At 43.6% G+C, this 13,299-nt stretch overlaps 1 protein-coding gene across 2 annotated transcripts in view; it reads right to left on the minus strand.

The window, feature by feature from the left end:
* Nucleotides 1-8,811: 8,811 nt before the first annotated feature.
* ndufb6 (NADH:ubiquinone oxidoreductase subunit B) overlaps nucleotides 8,812-13,299 on the minus strand; it is a 5,846-nt gene continuing 1,358 nt past the window's right edge. For both annotated transcript variants that reach the window (XM_083538963.1, XM_083538964.1), the window contains exons 3-5: nucleotides 10,737-10,829; nucleotides 9,528-9,572; nucleotides 8,812-8,950 (exon numbers count right to left, since the gene is read on the minus strand). In XM_083538963.1, coding sequence (XP_083395089.1) covers nucleotides 8,879-8,950; nucleotides 9,528-9,572; nucleotides 10,737-10,829 — 210 coding nt within the window. In that variant the 3' untranslated portion in view covers nucleotides 8,812-8,878. The remainder of the gene's footprint in view (nucleotides 8,951-9,527; nucleotides 9,573-10,736; nucleotides 10,830-13,299) is intronic.

Consider the following 13,299-nt stretch of genomic DNA (forward strand, 5'->3'; position numbering starts at 1 on the left):
GGATGTACTGTGTGTGTGTGTGTGTGTGTGTGTGTGTGTGTGTGTGTGTGTGTGTGTGATTAATAACACTGAGGATGTACTGTGTGTGTGTGTGTGTGTGTGTGTGGTGTGTGTGAGTGTGATTAATAACACTGAGGATGTACTGTGTGTGTGTGTGTGTGTGTGTGTGATTAATAACACTGAGGATGTACTGTGTGTGTGTGTGTGTGTGTGTGTGTGATTAATAACACTGAGGATGTACTGTGTGTGTGTGTGTGTGTGTGTGTGTGTGTGTGATTAATAACACTGAGGATGTACTGTGTGTGTGTGTGTGTGTGTGTGTGTGTGTGTGTGTGTGTGTGTGTGTGATTAATAACACTGAGGATGTACTGTGTGTGTGTGTGTGTGTGTGATTAATAACACTGAGGATGTTACAGTGTGTGTGTGTGTGTGTGTGTGTGTGTGTGTGTGTGTGTGTGTGTGATTAGTAACACTGAGGATGTTACAGTGTGTGTGTGTGTGTGTGTGTGTGTGTGTGTGATTAATAACACTGAGGATGTACTGTGTGTGTGTGTGTGTGTGTGTGAGATTAATAACACTGAGGATGTACTGTGTGTGTGTGTGTGTGTGTGTGTGTGTGTGATTAATAACACTGAGGATGTACTGTGTGTGTGTGTGTGTGTGTGATTAATAACACTGAGGATGTACAGTGTGTGTGTGTGTGTGTGTGATTAATAACACTGAGGATGTACAGTGTGTGTGTGTGTGTGTGTGTGATTAATAACACTGGGGATGTACTGTGTATGTACTGTGTGTGTGTGTGTGATTAATAACACTGAGGATGTACTGTGTGTGTGTGTGTGTGTGTGTGTGTGTGTGATTAATAACACTGAGGATGTACTGTGTGTGTGTGTGTGTGTGTGTGTGTGTGTGTGTGTGTGTGATTAATAACACTGAGGATGTACTGTGTGTGTGTGTGTGTGTGTGTGTGTGTGTGTGATTAATAACACTGAGGATGTACTGTGTGTGTGTGTGTGTGTGTGTGTGTGTGTGTGTGTGTGATTAATAACACTGAGGATGTACTGTGTGTGTGTGTGTGTGTGTGTGTGTGTGTGATTAATAACACTGAGGATGTACTGTGGTGTGTGTGTGTGTGTGTGTGTGTGATTAATAACACTGAGGATGTACTGTGTGTGTGTGTGTGTGTGTGTGTGTGATTAATAACACTGGGGATGTACTGTGTATGTACTGTGTGTGTGTGTGATTAATAACACTGAGGATGTACTGTGTGTGTGTGTGTGTGTGTGTGTGTGTGAGATTAATAACACTGAGGATGTACTGTGTGTGTGTGTGTGTGTGTGTGTGTGTGTGTGTGATTAATAACACTGAGGATGTACTGTGTGTGTGTGTGTGTGAGATTAATAACACTGAGGATGTACTGTGTGTGTGTGTGTGTGTGTGTGTGTGATTAATAACACTGAGGATGTACTGTGTGTGTGTGTGTGTGTGTGTGTGTGTGTGTGTGTGTGTGTGTGTGTGATTAATAACACTGAGGATGTACTGTGTGTGTGTGTGTGTGTGATTAATAACACTGAGGATGTACTGTGTGTGTGTGTGTGTGTGTGTGTGTGTGTGATTAATAACACTGAGGATGTACTGTGTGTGTGTGTGTGTGATTAATAACACTGAGGATGTACTGTGTGTGTGTGTGTGTGTGTGTGTGTGTGTGTGTGTGTGTGTGTGTGTGTGTGATTAATAACACTGAGGATGTACTGTGTGTGTGTGTGTGTGTGAGATTAATAACACTGAGGATGTACTGTGTGTGTGTGTGTGTGTGTGTGTGTGATTAATAACACTGAGGATGTTACAGTGTGTGTGTGTGTGTGTGTGTGTGTGTGTGTGTGTGTGTGTGTGTGTGTGTGATTAATAACACTGAGGATGTACTGTGTGTGTGTGTGTGTGTGTGTGATTAATAACACTGAGGATGTTACAGTGTGTGTGTGTGTGTGTGATTAATAACACTGAGGATGTACTGTGTGTGTGTGTGTGTGTGTGTGTGATTAATAACACTGAGGATGTACTGTGTGTGTGTGTGTGTGTGTGTGTGTGTGTGTGTGTGTGTGTGATTAATAACACTGAGGATGTTACAGTGTGTGTGTGTGTGATTAATAACACTGAGGATGTACTGTGTGTGTGTGTGTGTGTGTGTGTGTGTGTGTGTGTGTGTGTGATTAATAACACTGAGGATGTACTGTGTGTGTGTGTGTGTGTGTGTGTGTGTGTGTGTGTGTCTGTGTGATTAATAACACTGAGGATGTACTGTGTGTGTGTGTGTGTGTGTGATTAATAACACTGAGGATGTTACAGTGTGTGTGTGTGTGTGTGTGTGTGTGTGATTAATAACACTGAGGATGTACTGTGTGTGTGTGTGTGTGTGTGATTAATAACACTGAGGATGTACTGTGTGTGTGTGTGTGTGTGATTAATAACACTGAGGATGTACTGTGTGTGTGTGTGTGTGATTAATAACACTGAGGATGTACTGTGTGTGTGTGTGTGTGATTAATAACACTGAGGATGTACTGTGTGTGTGTGTGTGTGTGTGTGTGTGTGAGATTAATAACACTGAGGATGTACTGTGTGTGTGTGTGTGTGTGTGAGATTAATAACACTGAGGATGTACTGTGTGTGTGTGTGTGTGTGTGTGTGTGTGTGTGTGTGTGTGATTAATAACACTGAGGATGTACTGTGTGTGTGTGTGTGTGAGATTAATAACACTGAGGATGTACTGTGTGTGTGTGTGTGTGTGTGTGTGTGTGTGTGTGTGTGTGTGTGTGTGTGATTAATAACACTGAGGATGTACTGTGTGTGTGTGTGTGTGTGTGATTAATAACACTGAGGATGTTACAGTGTGTGTGTGTGTGTGTGTGTGTGATTAGTAACACTGAGGATGTACAGTGTGTGTGTGTGAGATTAATAACACTGAGGATGTACTGTGTGTGTGTGTGTGTGTGTGTGTGTGAGATTAATAACACTGAGGATGTACTGTGTGTGTGTGTGTGTGTGTGATTAATAACACTGAGGATGTACTGTGTGTGTGTGTGTGTGTGTGATTAATAACACTGAGGATGTACAGTGTGTGTGTGTGTGTGTGTGTGTGATTAATAACACTGGGGATGTACTGTGTATGTACTGTGTGTGTGTGTGTGTGATTAATAACACTGAGGATGTACTGTGTGTGTGTGTGTGTGTGTGTGTGTGTGATTAATAACACTGAGGATGTACTGTGTGTGTGTGTGTGTGTGTGTGTGTGTGTGTGTGTGTGTGTGTGATTAATAACACTGAGGATGTACTGTGTGTGTGTGTGTGATTAATAACACTGAGGATGTACTGTGTGTGTGTGTGTGTGTGTGTGTGTGTGTGTGTGTGATTAATAACACTGAGGATGTACTGTGTGTGTGTGTGTGTGTGTGTGTGTGTGTGTGTGTGTGATTAATAACACTGAGGATGTACTGTGTGTGTGTGTGTGTGTGTGTGTGTGTGATTAATAACACTGAGGATGTACTGTGTGTGTGTGTGTGTGTGTGATTAATAACACTGAGGATGTACTGTGTGTGTGTGTGTGTGTGATTAATAACACTGAGGATGTACTGTGTGTGTGTGTGTGTGATTAATAACACTGAGGATGTACTGTGTGTGTGTGTGTGTGATTAATAACACTGAGGATGTACTGTGTGTGTGTGTGTGTGTGTGTGTGTGTGAGATTAATAACACTGAGGATGTACTGTGTGTGTGTGTGTGTGTGTGTGAGATTAATAACACTGAGGATGTACTGTGTGTGTGTGTGTGTGTGTGTGTGTGTGTGTGTGTGTGTGTGATTAATAACACTGAGGATGTACTGTGTGTGTGTGTGTGTGAGATTAATAACACTGAGGATGTACTGTGTGTGTGTGTGTGTGTGTGTGTGTGTGATTAATAACACTGAGGATGTACTGTGTGTGTGTGTGTGTGTGTGTGTGTGTGTGTGATTAATAACACTGAGGATGTACTGTGTGTGTGTGTGTGTGTGTGTGTGTGTGTGTGTGTGTGTGTGTGATTAATAACACTGAGGATGTACTGTGTGTGTGTGTGTGTGTGTGTGTGTGTGTGATTAATAACACTGAGGATGTACTGTGTGTGTGTGTGTGTGTGTGTGTGTGATTAATAACACTGAGGATGTACTGTGTGTGTGTGTGTGTGTGTGTGTGTGATTAATAACACTGGGGATGTACTGTGTATGTACTGTGTGTGTGTGTGATTAATAACACTGAGGATGTACTGTGTGTGTGTGTGTGTGTGTGTGTGTGTGAGATTAATAACACTGAGGATGTACTGTGTGTGTGTGTGTGTGTGTGTGTGTGTGTGTGTAAGATTAATAACACTGAGGATGTACTGTGTGTGTGTGTGTGTGAGATTAATAACACTGAGGATGTACTGTGTGTGTGTGTGTGTGTGTGTGTGTGTGATTAATAACACTGAGGATGTACTGTGTGTGTGTGTGTGTGTGTGTGTGTGTGTGTGTGTGTGTGTGTGTGTGATTAATAACACTGAGGATGTACTGTGTGTGTGTGTGTGTGTGATTAATAACACTGAGGATGTACTGTGTGTGTGTGTGTGTGTGTGTGTGTGTGTGATTAATAACACTGAGGATGTACTGTGTGTGTGTGTGTGTGATTAATAACACTGAGGATGTACTGTGTGTGTGTGTGTGTGTGTGTGTGTGTGTGTGTGTGTGTGTGTGTGTGTGATTAATAACACTGAGGATGTACTGTGTGTGTGTGTGTGTGTGAGATTAATAACACTGAGGATGTACTGTGTGTGTGTGTGTGTGTGTGTGTGTGATTAATAACACTGAGGATGTTACAGTGTGTGTGTGTGTGTGTGTGTGTGTGTGTGTGTGTGTGTGTGTGTGTGTGTGATTAATAACACTGAGGATGTACTGTGTGTGTGTGTGTGTGTGTGTGATTAATAACACTGAGGATGTTACAGTGTGTGTGTGTGTGTGTGATTAATAACACTGAGGATGTACTGTGTGTGTGTGTGTGTGTGTGTGTGATTAATAACACTGAGGATGTACTGTGTGTGTGTGTGTGTGTGTGTGTGTGTGTGTGTGTGTGTGTGATTAATAACACTGAGGATGTTACAGTGTGTGTGTGTGTGATTAATAACACTGAGGATGTACTGTGTGTGTGTGTGTGTGTGTGTGTGTGTGTGTGTGTGTGTGTGATTAATAACACTGAGGATGTACTGTGTGTGTGTGTGTGTGTGTGTGTGTGTGTGTGTGTGTCTGTGTGATTAATAACACTGAGGATGTACTGTGTGTGTGTGTGTGTGTGTGATTAATAACACTGAGGATGTTACAGTGTGTGTGTGTGTGTGTGTGTGTGTGTGATTAATAACACTGAGGATGTACTGTGTGTGTGTGTGTGTGTGTGATTAATAACACTGAGGATGTACTGTGTGTGTGTGTGTGTGTGATTAATAACACTGAGGATGTACTGTGTGTGTGTGTGTGTGATTAATAACACTGAGGATGTACTGTGTGTGTGTGTGTGTGATTAATAACACTGAGGATGTACTGTGTGTGTGTGTGTGTGTGTGTGTGTGTGAGATTAATAACACTGAGGATGTACTGTGTGTGTGTGTGTGTGTGTGAGATTAATAACACTGAGGATGTACTGTGTGTGTGTGTGTGTGTGTGTGTGTGTGTGTGTGTGTGTGATTAATAACACTGAGGATGTACTGTGTGTGTGTGTGTGTGAGATTAATAACACTGAGGATGTACTGTGTGTGTGTGTGTGTGTGTGTGTGTGTGTGTGTGTGTGTGTGTGTGTGTGTGTGTGTGTGATTAATAACACTGAGGATGTACTGTGTGTGTGTGTGTGTGTGTGATTAATAACACTGAGGATGTTACAGTGTGTGTGTGTGTGTGTGTGTGTGATTAGTAACACTGAGGATGTACAGTGTGTGTGTGTGAGATTAATAACACTGAGGATGTACTGTGTGTGTGTGTGTGTGTGTGTGTGTGTGTGAGATTAATAACACTGAGGATGTACTGTGTGTGTGTGTGTGTGTGTGATTAATAACACTGAGGATGTACTGTGTGTGTGTGTGTGTGTGTGATTAATAACACTGAGGATGTACAGTGTGTGTGTGTGTGTGTGTGTGTGATTAATAACACTGGGGATGTACTGTGTATGTACTGTGTGTGTGTGTGTGTGATTAATAACACTGAGGATGTACTGTGTGTGTGTGTGTGTGTGTGTGTGTGTGATTAATAACACTGAGGATGTACTGTGTGTGTGTGTGTGTGTGTGTGTGTGTGTGTGTGTGTGTGTGTGATTAATAACACTGAGGATGTACTGTGTGTGTGTGTGTGATTAATAACACTGAGGATGTACTGTGTGTGTGTGTGTGTGTGTGTGTGTGTGTGTGTGTGATTAATAACACTGAGGATGTACTGTGTGTGTGTGTGTGTGTGTGTGTGTGTGTGTGTGTGTGATTAATAACACTGAGGATGTACTGTGTGTGTGTGTGTGTGTGTGTGTGTGTGATTAATAACACTGAGGATGTACTGTGTGTGTGTGTGTGTGTGTGATTAATAACACTGAGGATGTACTGTGTGTGTGTGTGTGTGTGATTAATAACACTGAGGATGTACTGTGTGTGTGTGTGTGTGATTAATAACACTGAGGATGTACTGTGTGTGTGTGTGTGTGATTAATAACACTGAGGATGTACTGTGTGTGTGTGTGTGTGTGTGTGTGTGTGAGATTAATAACACTGAGGATGTACTGTGTGTGTGTGTGTGTGTGTGTGAGATTAATAACACTGAGGATGTACTGTGTGTGTGTGTGTGTGTGTGTGTGTGTGTGTGTGTGTGATTAATAACACTGAGGATGTACTGTGTGTGTGTGTGTGTGAGATTAATAACACTGAGGATGTACTGTGTGTGTGTGTGTGTGTGTGTGTGTGTGTGTGTGTGTGTGTGTGTGTGTGATTAATAACACTGAGGATGTACTGTGTGTGTGTGTGTGTGTGTGATTAATAACACTGAGGATGTTACAGTGTGTGTGTGTGTGTGTGTGTGTGTGATTAGTAACACTGAGGATGTACAGTGTGTGTGTGTGAGATTAATAACACTGAGGATGTACTGTGTGTGTGTGTGTGTGTGTGTGTGTGTGTGTGAGATTAATAACACTGAGGATGTACTGTGTGTGTGTGTGTGTGTGATTAATAACACTGAGGATGTACTGTGTGTGTGTGTGTGTGTGTGTGATTAATAACACTGAGGATGTACAGTGTGTGTGTGTGTGTGTGTGTGTGATTAATAACACTGGGGATGTACTGTGTATGTACTGTGTGTGTGTGTGTGTGATTAATAACACTGAGGATGTACTGTGTGTGTGTGTGTGTGTGTGATTAATAACACTGAGGATGTACTGTGTGTGTGTGTGTGTGTGTGTGTGTGTGTGTGTGTGTGTGTGTGTGTGTGTGTGTGATTAATAACACTGAGGATGTACTGTGTGTGTGTGTGTGTGTGTGATTAATAACACTGAGGATGTACTGTGTGTGTGTGTGTGTGTGTGTGATTAATAACACTGAGGATGTACTGTGTGTGTGTGTGTGTGTGTGTGTGTGTGTGTGTGTGTGATTAATAACACTGAGGATGTACTGTGTGTGTGTGTGTGTGTGTGTGTGTGTGTGTGTGTGTGTGTGTGTGATTAATAACACTGAGGATGTACTGTGTGTGTGTGTGTGTGTGTGTGATTAATAACACTGGGGATGTACTGTGTATGTACTGTGTGTGTGTGTGATTAATAACACTGGGGATGTACTGTGTATGTGTGTGATTAATAACACTGAGGATGTACTGTGTGTGTGTGTGTGTGTGTGTGAGATTAATAACACTGAGGATGTACTGTGTGTGTGTGTAAGATTAATAACACTGAGGATGTACTGTGCGTGTGTGTGAGAGATTAATAACACTGAGGATGTACTGTGTGTGTGTGTGTGTGTGTGTGTGTGTGTGTGTGTGTGATTAATAACACTGAGGATGTACTGTGTGTGTGTGTGTGTGTGTGTGTGTGTGTGTGTGTGTGTGTGATTAATAACACTGAGGATGTACTGTGTGTGTGTGTGTGTGTGATTAATAACACTGAGGATGTACTGTGTGTGTGTGTGTGTGTGTGTGTGTGTGTGTGTGATTAATAACACTGAGGATGTACTGTGTGTGTGTGATTAATAACACTGAGGATGTACTGTGTGTGTGTGTGTGTGTGTGTGTGTGTGTGTGTGTGATTAATAACACTGAGGATGTACTGTGTGTGTGTGTGTGTGTGAGATTAATAACACTGAGGATGTACTGTGTGTGTGTGTGTGTGTGTGTGTGTGTGTGATTAATAACACTGAGGATGTTACAGTGTGTGTGTGTGTGTGTGTGTGTGTGTGATTAATAACACTGAGGATGTACTGTGTGTGTGTGTGTGTGTGTGTGTGTGTGATTAATAACACTGAGGATGTACTGTGTGTGTGTGTGTGTGTGTGTGTGTGTGTGTGTGTGTGTGTGTGTGTGTGTGTGTGTGTGATTAATAACACTGAGGATGTTACAGTGTGTGTGTGTGTGTGTGTGTGATTAATAACACTGAGGATGTACTGTGTGTGTGTGTGTGTGTGTGTGTGATTAATAACACTGAGGATGTACTGTGTGTGTGTGTGATTAGTAACACTGAGGATGTACTGTGTGTGTGTGTGTGTGTGTGTGTGTGTGTGTGATTAATAACACTGAGGATGTACAGTGTGTTACGCTCTTTATTATCAGATACAGGTGTATGTACAGAGATCATGTGACCAGATGAACTCAGTGGTGGGTGTGGCCATGAGCCTCAGGCAGCTCGGGAACCACCTCCCCCGTCTCCATGATGGTGTCACCCTGCAAACACACGCACGCACAAACTCATGAGAAACGTTGGAACACCTACAATGATCTGATCAGCCAATCAGGGTCCAGCAGTAATCAATAATACTACAATCACACACACACACACACACACACACACACACACACACACACACACACACACACACACACACACACACACACACACACACACACACACACACACACACACACACACACACACACACACACACACACACACACACACACCATCAGCAGAAGAGCTCCTGGGGTACCAGTGCAGTCTCAGTGTGAGAGCACAGAGCCATGAGCAAACAGGCCTGGTGGAAAAGCCTATGCTGGTGGTGGTTGTGGAACGCTGTGGGGAACTCACCCAGCACCTCAACACTGACGGTGCAGTGTTTATATTCAACCTAAATATCTGAGTGTGATGAAAATGTAGCAGAATCTAAAAGGTTCAACACCGCATGGAATCATCACCATGAGGAGTAAAACGTCCTCCACGTTAGTGTGGTGTTCCTACTTAACTGGCCTCTGAGTGTATAACTGTAAATCTGTGTGAAGAACATACGTGTACAAGTGTACTTACTGGGAACAGTCTGGGTTTTAACTCCACCACACTGTACGCTTTCTTCTGTAAAACACACACACACACACACACACACACAGTACATCCTCAGTGTTACTAATCACACACACACACACCTCTATTTAAGTTCAAGTGTTTATGTCAATGACACTTATTTCATTATAAATCTTTGATGATGATTAATATAGTGGTGATAGTGATGAATATAATAGTGGTGGTGGTAGTGATGATAGTGGTGATGATGGTGTTGATGGTGGTGGTGATGATAGTGGTGATGAAGATGGTGTTAGTGGTAGTGGTGGTAGTGAAGATGGTGGTAGTGGTGATGAAGATGATAGTGGTGGTTGTGATGAAGATGGTGGTAGTGGTGATGAAGATGATAGTGGTGGTTGTGATGAAGATGATGGTGTTGGTGGTGAAGATGGTGTTGGTGGTGAAGATGGTGGTGAAGATGATGGTGTTGGTGGTGAAGATGGTGTTAGTGGTGAAGATGGTGGTGAAGATGATGGTGTTGGTGGTGAAGATGGTGTTAGTGGTGAAGATGGTGGTGAAGATGATGGTGTTGGTGGTGAAGATGGTGTTAGTGGTAGTGGTGGTGAAGATGATGGTGTTGGTGGTGAAGATGGTGTTAGTGGTAGTGGTGGTGAAGATGATGGTGTTGGTGGTGAAGATGGTGTTAGTGGTAGTGGTGGTGAAGATGATGGTGTTGGTGGTGAAGATGGTGTTAGTGGTAGTGGTGGTGAAGATGATGGTGTTGGTGGTGAAGATGGTGTTAGTGGTAGTGGTGGTGAAGATGATGGTGTTGGTGGTGAAGATGGTGTTAGTGGTAGTGGTGGTGAAGATGATGGTGTTGGTGGTGAAGATGGTGTTAGTGGTAGTGGTGGTGAAGATGATGGTGTTGGTGGTGAAGATGGTGTTAGTGGTAGTGGTGGTGAAGATGATGGTGTTGGTGGTGAAGATGGTGTTAGTGGTAGTGGTGGTGAAGATGATGGTGTTGGTGGTGAAGATGGTGTTAGTGGTAGTGGTGGTGAAGATGATGGTGTTGGTGGTGAAGATGGTGTTAGTGGTAGTGGTGGTGAAGATGATGGTGTTGGTGGTGAAGATGGTGTTGTTGGTGGTAGTGGTGATGAAGATGATAGTGGTGGTGAAGATAGTGTTGTTAGTGGTAGTGGTGATAGTGATGAAGATAGTGGTGATGGTGATACTCACACTCAGATGATATTTGACATAGTAGTGGATGACCCAAGCAGGTATGAGGACACGGGTCAGAGCGAATACACCCACATTATACGCCTTGAATGCCTGCGCACGCACGCACACACACACGCACGCACGCACGCACACACACACGCACACACACACACACGTAAATTTGATGACATTTATATAAAACCTCATCCCTGGTGGTCTAGTGGTTAAGATGGAGCGCTCCCACACATCCCAAAATTTTATGTATTATATACAATTAAATAAATGGAAAAATTGTCTGAAGGAGGAGAAGGAGAGGAGGAAGACGTCTACAGAGACAGCAGGGAAAGGAGAAGTGTAGGAGAGTAGAGGTTCAGGTTGATACTTTAAATGTTGGTACTATGACTGGTAAAGGGAGAGAGGGAGCTGATATGATGGAGAGGAGAAAGGTAGATATGTTGTGTGTTCAGGAGACCAAGTGGAAAGGGAGTAAGGCCAGGAACATTGGAGGTGGGTTTAAACTGTTTTATCATGGTATGGATGGAAAGAGAAATGGTGTAGGGGGGATTCTGAAGGAAGAGTACAGTAAGAGTGTAGTGGAGGTGAAGAGAGTTTCTGATAGGGTGATGAACGTGAAGCTGAAAGTTGAAGGGATGATGATAAATGTCATCAGTGTTTATGCTCCACAAGTGTGTTGTGAGATGGAGGAGAAGGAAAGATTCTGGAGTGAATTAGATGAAGCGGTAGAAGGTGAACGTATGAATGAAAGATTGGGGATTTGTGGCAGACGTTAATGGGCATGTAGGTGAAGAAGAGGAGGAGAGTGAGGACTGAAAGAAGAATAAGATGGTGGAAACTGAAGGAGGAAGAGTGTAGTGTGAGGTTCAGGGAAGAGGTCAGACAGGAGCTCGGTGGTGGTGAAGAAGTGCTGGATGATTGGGAAACTACTGCAGGAGTGATGAGGGAGGCAGCTAGAAAGGTTCTTTGTGTAACATCTGGAAATAGAAAGGAAGACAAGGAGACGTGGTGGTGGAATGAGGAAGTGCAGGAGAGCAGAAGGAGAAAGAGGTTGGAGAAACAGAAGTGGGATCTACAGAGTGATGAGAAAAGTAGGCAGGAGAACAAGGAGATGCGGCAGCAGGTAAAGAGGGATGTGGTGAAAGCCAAGGAAAAGGCATATGAGGAGCTGTATAAGAGGTTGGACACTAAGGAAGGAGAAAAGGATTTGTAGCGATTGGCCAGGCAGAGGGACCGAGCTGGGAAGGATGTACTGCAAGTTAGAGCAATAAAGGATGGAGATGGAAATGTGTTGACTAGTGAGGAGAGTGTGTTGAGAAGATGGAGGGAGTATTTTGAGCAGCTGATGAATGAGGAAAATCAGAGAGAGAGAGAAGGTTGGATGATGTGGAGATGTGAAGCAGGATGTAGATAGGGTTAGTAAGGAGGAAGTGAGAGCAGCGATTAAGAGGATGAAAAGTGGAAAGTCGGTTGGACCAGATGACATACCGGTAGAAGCGTGGAGATGTTTAGGAGAGATGGCAGTGGAGTTTTTAACCAGATTGTTTAACAGGATGTTGGAAGGTGAGAAGATGCCTGAGGAATGGAGAAGGAGTGTGCTGGTACTGATCTTTAAGAATAAGGGAGATGTGCAGACCTGCAGTAACTACAGGGGAATTAAGTTGATCAGTCACACCATGAAGTTATGGGAAAGAGTAGTGGAAGCCAGGCTGAGAGAAGAGGTGACCATCTGTGAGCAACAGTATGGTTTCATGCTGAGGAAGAGCACCACAGATGCCTTATTTTCTTTGAGAATGTTGATGGAGAAGTATAGAGAAGATCAGAAGGAGCTGCATTGTGTATTTGTGGATTTAGAGAAAGTGTACGACAGGGTGGAGAGAGGAGTTGTGGTATTGTATGAGGAAGTCTGGTGTGTCAGAAGTATGTGAGGGTGGTGCAGGACATGTATGAGGACAGTGTGACAGCAGTAAAGTGTGCAGTAGGAACGACAGACTGGTTTAAGGTGGAGGCTGGATTGCATAAAGGATCGGCTCTGAGCCCTTTCCTGTTTGCAGTGGTGATGGACAGGTTGAAGGACGAGGTCAGACAGGAGTCTCTGTGGACTATGATGTTTGTGGATGATATTGTGATTTGTGGTGAGAGTAGTGAGCAGGTGGAGAAGATCCTGGAGAGGTGGAGGTACATGCTGGAGAGAAGGGGAATGAAAGTCAGTAGGAGTAAGACAGAGTACATGTGTGTGAATGAGAGGGAGGGCAGTGGAGGGGTGCGGTTGCAGGGAGAAGAGGTGGAGAAGGTGGAGGAGTTCAGGTACCTGGGGTCAACAGTGCAGAGTAATGGAGAGTGTGTTAGAGAAGTGAAGAAAAGAGTCCAGGCAGGGTGGAGTGGGTGGAGAAGAGTGATAGCAGGAGTGATTTGTGATAGAAGAGTATCTGTGAGAGTGAAAGGGAAAGTTTATAGGACTGTGGTGAGACCTGAGATGTTGTATGGATTAGAGACAGTGGCATTGAGTAAAAGACAGGAGGTGGAGCTGGAGGTAGCAGAGCTGAAGATGTTGAGATGTTCGTTG

This window comes from Silurus aristotelis, assembly GCF_946808225.1.
Source record: "Silurus aristotelis genome assembly, chromosome: 4".
Classification (NCBI taxonomy): Eukaryota; Metazoa; Chordata; class Actinopteri; order Siluriformes; family Siluridae; genus Silurus; species Silurus aristotelis.